General features: G+C 31.7%; 1 protein-coding gene across 2 annotated transcripts; it reads right to left on the reverse strand.

Annotated features, from left to right (window-relative positions):
• Positions 1-3,112: 3,112 nt before the first annotated feature.
• Positions 3,113-8,879, reverse strand: LOC145305653 (uncharacterized). 2 transcript variants are annotated; one of them, XM_080147359.1, is made up of 8 exons: positions 8,635-8,879; positions 7,916-8,052; positions 7,007-7,093; positions 6,603-6,694; positions 4,929-5,553; positions 4,123-4,183; positions 3,652-3,776; positions 3,113-3,135 (listed from the first exon to the last, which is right to left on the reverse strand). In XM_080147359.1, exons 1-5 carry the CDS (start codon positions 8,849-8,851, stop codon positions 5,478-5,480), a joined length of 609 nt encoding a protein of 202 aa, XP_080003485.1. In that variant the 5' UTR covers positions 8,852-8,879; the 3' UTR covers positions 3,113-3,135; positions 3,652-3,776; positions 4,123-4,183; positions 4,929-5,477. The 2 variants fall into 2 exon arrangements, with proteins under 2 accessions (XP_080003485.1, XP_080003484.1); XM_080147358.1 differs by having other exon boundaries at positions 6,603-6,718.
• Positions 8,880-10,367: the final 1,488 nt, after the last annotated feature.

Raw genomic sequence — 10,367 nt, forward strand, 5'->3', positions numbered from 1 at the left:
TGTTAATACACAAAATTACTCCTTCTATAAATGAAAATAGTAGTTAAAATGTTTGGGCACTTACCTTAATAAAGCAAATAATCAAAGTTCATTTAAAGTCACCAAAGTTGTTAAGCCAATAAACTTAAGGGAATAGTTTAATAAACGGCTCATTGTCCCCTCTCTCTCTGACTGACAAACGTCGGATAGGAGACTTTACCTAAACTATCTTACATGTTTTCTAAATGCCTAACCCCGGCCATGCGGGGGCTTATTTGTACACTTGTTAACATTGAACCTCATTAGCAAGATTAATTTTCATTTAAACTTTTACAATTTAAACTTAAAGAAAACTAGATTACATTTTTAAAATTAAAGATTACTTTCTACTCGTATAAATACAAAAAATCCGTAGACATATAAAAGGAGGGGGGGGGGGCGGATGTGCCACTTTTTGAAACTAAAAGTAGAACATGCATGATTTCAGCCCATAAAAGAGTTACAGCTCTAAAATTCGGCACAGCAGTTGCTTTTAAGAAGAAGAATATGGAACTGTGAAGAAATGGCAACGGAACCGCCGCTCCCGCCAAAAATGTTTTTTGCCTGTTTCCTCCAAATTTGACAGTTCTCTATCATCGAGATAAACTTTTTTTTCTCATAAAAATTTCCCCCACATTTTCATGTAACACTTGTAATACTTCAAACATGTCAATATTAAAAAAAGTGTCAAGTGAAAATATAAGGGAAATTTTTATGAAAAAAAAAGTTTATCTCAGATGATTTAAAATCGTTTAATATGGCGAAAAAAGAGAAACAACATTTTTGCCGGGAAATGGCTATTTTCGGCGGGAGCGGCGGTTCCGCCGCCGTTTCTTCACAGTTCCATATTGTTCTCCTCAAAAGCAACTTCTGTGCCGAATTTTAGACCTGTAACTCTTTTAAAGGCTGAGTTCATGCGCGTTTTACTTTTGTTTTAAAAAAGTGGCACATCCGCCTCCCCCCTTTTAATCTTGGACTTACAGGCTTAATAATAATCTATATTTCAAAATTTTCTTCTCCGGAACCATCCAGTTCGATGTCGTCGGAGAATTCACTCAAATTTCCATCTTCATTCATCAGTCTTCCCCCAAGCATTACAACTTCCCCTACAAGATTAAGTAGGTAATAAAGGATTGTACAGCACAATTTATTTTTCTTTATATTTTCATATATTAATTGAAACCAATTTTAATCTTTAATTATTTAACAGTATGATCATATTTATCCCCCCCCCCCCCAAAAAAAAAAATAACTGTGGTAAAAAAGATTTTGTCTCATCTTCACTTAACAATATTTGACAGTAACCTAACATATTTATTTAAAAAATTCTTGTCACTGCTTGAAGGTGCTTATCATCGCTTCTCACCTTTATGCATGGTCCCCATTTTAGTTGTCTTTATAAACAAGTTATGTACCCAAAGTTTTAAATGTATCATAGCTTAAATCATACCTTGAGTTTCAAATGGAGCCATATGGCTTCTCATTCTATCTCTGGCTTCAACACCTTAGAATGAGGTTGGAATAATAAACTTAACTTCAAATGTATGTTGGTAGTTTCAATAAGTTTTTTGTTTAGCTTAAAAACTGGTGTTATAAAAAATAAGAAATGAGTGAAAATGTGCTCATTTAACTTTTAAGAATTTCTTCCAACCCTGCCTGTCAAATTATGAAACTCTGCAATATCGGGCTCTTCATAATCTTCGAGGTTAAAATCATCTGGGTTTTTAGTTTTCCCATCATGGTCATGGTTCAAAATTTCCCCTGCGTTCAAGATCCATACTTAATAATCTTAATATAATGATAGTCACTATCAAATAAAAAAGCTTGAAAATCAAATAAAAACCTATCTAGTCAATTGAAATAAATTACAGTTTGTAGGTGCTTTATTATAAATGTTTATTCTTTTGGGAAATATAAATGCACTATGTTTTTGGTTAAAGAAATTTTATTTTTGATTGTTTTACTTTTTTTCTAAGTTCTCTACATATATTAGGACCATTAGTAAATTTAAATAAAACACGCATTTTTCAATGCTGTAAAACTTTATCCAGTAAGTCTTGCCTAATTTAATGCTCATATTGTGCAAAATGCAACAACCTATCAATTTAAAATTAAATAACTTCTCAACAGATAATAAAAGTTGGTTTTTATTAAATAATTCCTATTTTAAACAAGGATGATAACATCCATAAAAGCGAAGCTCTGAAACGATAGGACAAACGGACATTAACACTTGTATAGTGTCAGAACTGAATACTCAGAATATAAATGAATACTTGAGTCAAAGCAAAATTGTGAGTAAATTTGTTGAAAAACTTCTATGGACGGACGGACGTACGTACCTACCCTAATTATAGAAAAGCTTCGTATTAAAAAATTTTGATGTTATTAATACACATATGTACATTCTACTACATTGGCATATGGACATCCAACTACTGCATAAAATTATATTATAGTACTTTAAAAGGAAACAGTTTTAATTTAATTTTAAATTTTCCTATGACTACTTTTTGATAATGCTCAACATGAACTCGGGCACCACGAAGCACTGTAAATCGTCCTAAAGAAAAAGGTAGAAGGTGGGTGGTTTTAACCTACTCATAGTCAGTACACAAATGGTACTTCTGCAAACAAAATGCATAATTAATCCTTGGTGTGTTAATTTTCTCTTAACAAAATAAATAGTTCAAAATAAACATCGATTTTTTTAAGAAAAATATTTGAGATAGCCAAAATGAGTAATGCAAAGAGTACTGAAAACTTTTCTCCCACCTCCCAGGGGTGAATATTCTGCACATATTTTTATATTATCCCCCCTCCCACATATTCTTTTAGTTTTTCTCGACAAGGAGGGGAGAAAAATGGAAAATAATGTTTTAGTTCTCTCAATTTATACATTTTTTTTATCCCAACCACATAGCAGGATCAACCATGCAGAATATGCACCCCTCCCACCTCCTTAATAAAATAACAGAGGAGGGGGGGGGGATAAAATATTTTGCAGCCACAGAAAAATATAATTCTTGTGCAAAATTACACTCCTGATTTAGGCATTAATAATTGAGCTACCTTTCATTATTCCATAGGTATTCTCCGTCATCTCTACCCTCGCACCTTAAAAACATATATTTTTTCTATAATAAGGGTTCAAAAAAGCTAGCAACCCCACAATCGGCACCAGAAAGTCCCTACTTCCATTTAATACATGCTGATTTCTTTTATTTTTTGTATGATATGATTATCCTATTCATATGCATATGATTCTCAGGACAACAATGTCAAGTAATATAAGCAATGCAACTCTATAATCAAATCTTAAAAATGAAAGTATGTCCTTTTTCTGTAGGATCCTATATTAACACAATTTTGCAACAAATTTAAGCACAATTTTGTTTACACTTATAAATTAATGTCCAATTTATTTGATTTTTTTAATACTGATTCCTATTACAACAAAGTACAATGCTATAAGCGAAGCATCTCTATAAACAAGTAAAAAAGTAAGTATGTCCTTAAACAGAACCATCCTTTTTAGCTAAAGATAAATATTAAAAAATTAATAAAATAACTGAAAATGGCAATTTGAAAAAACATTTTCTTCTTTCCTGTTCTCTATCAGATAAGATTTACCTGACAATCTTATATTAAAGAGAGCCTTATTCCTATCCTCTTCAGCTTCTTTCTCGCTGTATGGTCTTATTAAACTGTTTGACAAGGCAAACCCTTTGTCTCCAAGGCAGATCTGTCTTGGAACTCTGAAAAATGTTTCAAAATAAACAGGCAGGAAAATATATTTCATTCAATCACCCCCCCCCCCCCCCCCTCCCCTAGATTAAATGAAATTTCATATCATTCTTATGAATTTATGTGTCTGTAATTGAGAGGCCAATTAGCTTTTTACTATTTTTCAAATATCTTCCCATATTTTTAATGTTTTTGGTCGAATTAAAAAAATTTCATTGATTATATTAACTTCAGGTGTTTACAGTGTGTTTCATTTTTTTAATCCCACAACCCCTTAGCAGGGGATCCCATGCAGAATATACCCCTATACTTTCAGTCTAGAGCAGAAGCTTAGTAAATAATCATAGTTTATAATACCTGCTCTCTAGGTAAGCCTTTACTTCTGTCTGCCTGTATATTCCTGCATCATGTGACCTTCCTATATATTATAAGGGGCGTCATTTTTTCTAATTATTTTCTGTAGAGGTATGTGTTTAAGGACTTTAAAACAGTAGTAGAATGCTACAATTTGGCATTGAAGTTGCTCTAATTGAGTAGAATATGAAACTTTAGAGAAACGGTGGCGAAACCGCTGTGCCGCCATGATCCTATTTTTTATGCAGACTTTATGCTTTTTCTCGATAAATTAGATAATTTTGAAAACGGCATAAAAAAAAACTTATCTCAAATGATTCGAATTTGTCTAGTTTGGCGAGAAATAGCCAAAAAAATATTCGTCGATGATGCCCTTATTAAAATCTTAACATTAAACAAAATTTTAGTTCAATTGTATTTTGTGGATCATCTTGAACTTTGCAGGCCATGGCGGAAATTTCAATTCGTTATATCTTAACTCCAACTAACTTTATTTATTGCACTAGCGGATACGCCCCTAGAGGCTCTAAGTTAAATTGTTTCTTTTCAATCTACATTAAAGTCACCTATTTACATATGTCTTGCTAATTGCCAAAAACATCAGCAGGGTTGCGTCTTTTTATTTTTTTGTGATTTCTCTGGGGAAAGATGTGGTACTCTCCCATAAAATAAACCTTTCAAGGACCTATGAGAAGCTACCCTGTAAAGGATTACCATATCAGTTCAGCAGTTAACGAGAACCTTCGGTACAGACAGACAGAGATCCTGTTACTTTGTAAGGATTGTCGAAAACTTAAATAAAAACAAACCTGGCGCATTTTCCACAACATCATAAATGATGTGGTCTGGCCCTTATTACATATTTTGATTGAGGAATTATATAAAATCATTATTTTTCTATACAATTCATGAAAATTATATTATATAAGTAGAATTTGGTTTTTAGAAGAAAAGCAAAGCTGCAGAGAAGTTAATATGTTCAAATTGATCTTAGAAATTTAAATTCAAAAACTCAAATTTATTTAAATCAAAATTCCTGCTGTTACTAGTAAGTTTAAAGAATAATCTAAATGTCTAATAAATTATTATAACACTTAACTTGCTAACAAAATTAATATGTTAATTTCAAAGACCAATTTTTTTTTTTATGTAATCAGCTCCTATTAATGCCGAAGTAAAAAAAGCGTCTGATACATAAGTATTGCTGTTTTCGGCGTTAAAAACCTTTTTTTTCAGCAGTTGCATTTAGTAAAAATGACTTGACCAATACGGGCTAAATAATCTATAGCACTTCTTTATCTAGAACATCCCTATCATAATTGTGATATTGTATGTAACCCACTCGACTGTTTCAATTTTTAAATAAGTGTATTATAAAGATTCCTGTTTAAAAAATCTTCTGTGTTCTTGTCTTCAGGTAATCCTCGCGGTGCACTGAATATAAATATTGTATTTTATGCTATTACTGATAAACTACATACCGACATACAAATGCCAAAATGCAGATGCCATAGTGTCAAAATTGATTAGGATAAGTTGGACAAATTTAAAACTAAAGAACCACAAACAAACGAACGCAAACGAAATTGCCCTATAAAAATCACCTCGATATCAATAAAAACTAACAAAAAAAGAACTATTCCTATATCTCTTTTATAGGCATATAAGTTTGATTTTTTAGCTAAAATACATACAGACTAATGGACATACAAATGAAAGAAAGCAGACGCCATAATGTCATAGATTAATTAAGCTCAAAAACACCAAAATCAAACAGTGAAAAACACTTTTAAAGCTGTGCTATATCCAAAAGTGTAATTAACAATCTATCAAACAAATGATTAGACGGACAGAAAGACAAACTTTTTGTGCACCATCATTTTATTTTTTATACATATGTTATTGAATGTTTTGTTGGATTTAAGCTGTATAAATTTGTTAAAATCATGATAGAACTTATTAGGTAGGTATTTAGTTCAATTAAACATATTCAATAATAACCTAAAGAAATAGTTGCACGAAGTGCATTTAAACTTGAATTTAGAGAACTGCATATTTTTTGTGTTCCAATTGTTAAACTACATTTATAGGACGTATAGGTATTTTTTTAGATTTTTAATTATCAAAACTTGAAAATAATTTTTTTCGATATATGCAACATAAATGTCTGTATTGTTTTTACAAAAACAGCATAATGACTATTTAATTGGTGTGTAATTAATCGTTATTTATTGTAATACAAAATTTTATATGTTAGATGGTATACTTGTAACTTTAAATTATTTTTCTGAAATGCATTACATGCAACTATCCCTTTACCAAAAATATAACAGCCCAGGGTAATTACTTAAATCACTATCTCTTTTTCATGCATGTCGTTTAAAAATTAAAACTTGATAAAGAAAAACTATTTTGATTTAATATTTAAGGGTCCTTGGTACAATAAAAAAAATCAGTTTGAGGTACATGTAATAATAAAATACCTTTGAAACAGAGAGTGGGTTCCATCAATCCCCATGCAGACGCCCTTTAGTCTGTATTTTCGCCAGATTTTCTTCTTATTTTCCTTGCACTCCTGATCATTAGGCATTCGTATGTACTTAAACACAAATATTTAATTTTATACAGGGTGTTTTTTTTAATATGACAAAAAATATTGCTTAATTTAACCCACTTGCCATTGACAGAATTTAATAATTTGTATCTTAATTTCTTTATTATCCCGAAAACTTTTTGGACGGATATTTTATATTATAGAGTAAATTCGTTAATAATAAGTTATATTGTTTTTTTTCTTTCTTTTTTCTATAAAAACAAAAGAGATACTACTGTTTAACTGCTACGAGGATGTGTTTTTTCCACAACAGAAAAGAAAATTCATATCTACCTCGTTCTTGCAGTTACTAATCAAGGCATCACAAAACTTGTACAAGTATTTATTAACTGTAGATGTACCAACACCTATAAGATCTCCCTAGAATACAGTTTTTTAGTAATATTTTTCAGTACAAGGATGACAAAATTCATAAAAGCAAAGCTTAGGAATTAACAAATGATTATGAAAACTAGAGTGTCAGAACTGAATAAGTATAATAGAAATATATAAGCTTTTAGGAAAAGTAAATTTGATGTAACTGCTCAAATACAGGATACTTATCGTTAGGACTTGATTAATATTATAGAGAAGCATCGCTTATAACATTGTACTTTGTTATCCTAGGAATCAGTATTCCAAAAATCATATTAAAAGGATAATTATATTATGTGAAAATTTTTCTTTATAAAAATAAAAAAAAACAGCATGTTTGAAATGGACGTACGTATTTCTGATAACGATTAGAGTTGCTAAATTGTACCTTAAGGGTATAGGAATCATCATTAAAAATTTGAATTTAATAGGGACAATTCTAACATGTCCAAATTAATGTAAAGAAACTGAAGTACAGACTTATTGGATGTATGGACAGACAAACCATAATTACAGAAAAGCTTCTCTTTTAAAAATCTATTATATTAAACAAGCTAAATTTTCAACCAATCTTAAATTGAAGCAAAAAAAAACATCTTTAGAATTGGTATCACCTCTAGACCCAAAGCTATTCATAGTATATATTATACTCTGTTATAGTCTTAAAATCTCAGAAAGTGTTTGTTTGAATGTGTTGCAATTTTCAGGGAGCCTTTTGGTGGTTTAAGTTCAACTTTGCTTTTATAGAAGAAAAAAAATTTAAGTCATTAACAATGGCTTAAGTTAAAATTCAAGAAGAAAAATGCTAGTGTTACATTATGTATTTACCTGGGTGCGTTGAAAATGGCCACTAGCCATTTGCTCTAGTGCCAAGCAAACTATTTGAGGGGTTGACAGTGGATTTCCGCGTCGATCTTGAGGGGCCAGAGATGGAGACACTTTTTCAACAATTACTCGTACATTCTCTTAAATAAAATTGATTGTTATTATAACAGGACTTAAAAATTTACCTAAAAATATAATTTTTTAAATTCTTTTTTTCATTTAGATATAGTACCTGGCTTATGTACTACTAAGTTTCATAATTATATCTCAATATTAAGTCCATTTTGTTCAAGGTTTTACGAACAGCACCAAGAACCCACCCCCTCTTTTTTTAAAATATAAGGAAATTAGTTGTTATTGACAAAAGCGGCTACAAAACTGTTATTGATATTTTATACTTAAGCTTTGTAATGATGCCAACGTTGACAAGAAGTTTCAACTAGGTATTTTTTTATATAAGAACAGAGCAAATCATGTTTTACCAAAAATGTTTCAGGTGGACAGACAGATAGACATTTGAATTACAGAGTAATTTACTTAAAAAAATAACAGAGCAATGTTTAAGTTATTAGTTTTAATTGTGCTAATTTTACCTGCTTATAAGAAATCTATTACTTGAAAATCTTAAGTCTTCATATAGTTGATAATTTGTGTGTTTTAAACTTCAACAAAGCATTTAATATTTTAAGAAAAATAATAGAATAACTTTGCATAAAAAATACCTTTTCTGAATCGATATTTTTTTTTAAATCTTACATCAGGGATGGTGAATGGATTGATTCGGTATCTTTGTACAATTTCGTCATCTTCGTGGTTGTTAGGATCATCTTGGTTAATGGGTACATCTGGGTTCTCATCCTGTTGGCCTTCTTCCAACTGTTCCAGGACTTCAAAATCATGGACATCTTGAAGATCTAGGACATCCAGAATATCATCCATTTTCTAGAACTGAAAATAATTACCTATGTGACTAATAAGGGGGGGGGCGAAAGTGACACTTTTTGAAACCAAAACTAAAAGTCAAAGGAACTCAACTAAAAAAAGTGTTACAGGTCTGACATTTTGCATGGCAGTTGCTTTATAGGGGTACAATAAGGAACTGTGAAAAAACGGCGGCGCAACCGCCGAAAATCGCCGAGAAAAGGCAACAAAAATTACGGCGGGAAACGGCGGTTTCCGGCGGTTGCGCCGCCGTTTCTTCACAGTTCCATATTGTACCCCTATAAAGCAACTGCCATGCAAAATCTCAGACCTGTAACCCTTTTTTTAGTTCAGTTCCTTTGTTGACTCTTAGTTTTGGTTTCAAAAAGTGTCACTTTCGCCCCCCCCCTTTGTACTAGGGGCTCTATGAGAACTTGGGGTTGGGTGGGGGGGGGGGGGGGGGGTGGTAGCTCAGTCGACCCCTGTCCATCATTTCGATGGGAAGGGGCATTAATTATACGGGCGATTCATCTTAGGAGGGTGGTGGTGCCCCCCATCCCCAAAAAATATTTTTAAACATTCCTTTAACCTTTGGGAAGATATATTGGAAAGGAAACTATTGTAAGATTTAGCATAACATACAATCATCCTATTACTAGTATATAATGATATTACAGTGGAGGGGAATTTAGACCCCACCCCTGGTCGTATGGACTTTCTAGTAACGAATATAGAGTGGCTACGCTTCCTAAATCGTAACTTATTGTTATAGGAATCATCAAGCTAAATTTAAAATTGATAGGATGCTTTTAACATGTCTTAATTAACGAAAAGAGCTAACAGCTAAGGACAGATCCTATTTATAAAAAATCTACGCTTTTAAAATCCGTTGTAGATCTAGAATATTTATTGAGTAACTTGTTAAACTACAGGGGAAAGTAGGTTTTTCAGATACAGTAAAGGTGTGCGTTTTAAGACTTTAAAATAGGAGTAGAATTTTAAAATTTGCAGGACATACTGGTTTTAGGGGGTAGCGGTGGTTTTGTCGCCGTTTGTTCACAGTTCTTTATTGTACCATATTAGAGCAACTGCCATACCAAATTTTAGAGTTCTACTCCTTTTTTTAAAGTCATAAAACACACACTTTTACAGGATTCTCCGAAAGCTACCTCTCCTTTATGGATATATCCCTTTCACGACACCAAAACTTTGATTTACAAAAACTTATGTTGTACGATAGCCTTAAAGATATTTTTGAAAGGAATAGCAACAGATTGCGTTTAATAACAGACTGAAATACAATTATAAACCTGTCAAGGACTAAATAATCTATAAAAGATTTATTACTCAAATACGTCACTAACTTAAAGAAATTATATTAATTAATTACCTAAATAATAATATATATTGTTTAAGCTATTAAGACAATAATTTGTTTTTTTATCGTTGAAACCAGCGTTTCGGAGCCGGGGGCAGCAACATTTTTGGTGGAGCTAGAGCGGTATTTTTCGTTAAAAACGGCTCCGGCTCCAGA

Source organism: Acartia tonsa, chromosome 14 (genome assembly GCF_053477335.1).
Source record: "Acartia tonsa isolate MP-2025a chromosome 14, ASM5347733v1, whole genome shotgun sequence".
NCBI lineage: Eukaryota > Metazoa > Arthropoda > Copepoda > Calanoida > Acartiidae > Acartia > Acartia tonsa.

Bases quoted from the DNA above. Each gene is read 5' to 3' on its own strand.
- LOC145305653 (XM_080147358.1), bottom strand. From the start codon at position 8,851: ATGGATGATATTCTGGATGTCCTAGATCTTCAAGATGTCCATGATTTT. The intron at 8,053-8,634 runs GTATTTTTTATG...ATTTTATTTAAG, and splicing joins AAAATATCGATTCAGAAAAG to AGAATGTACGAGTAATTGTT. The intron at 7,094-7,915 runs GTAAATACATAA...ACTGTATTCTAG, and splicing joins GCCATTTTCAACGCACCCAG to GGAGATCTTATAGGTGTTGG.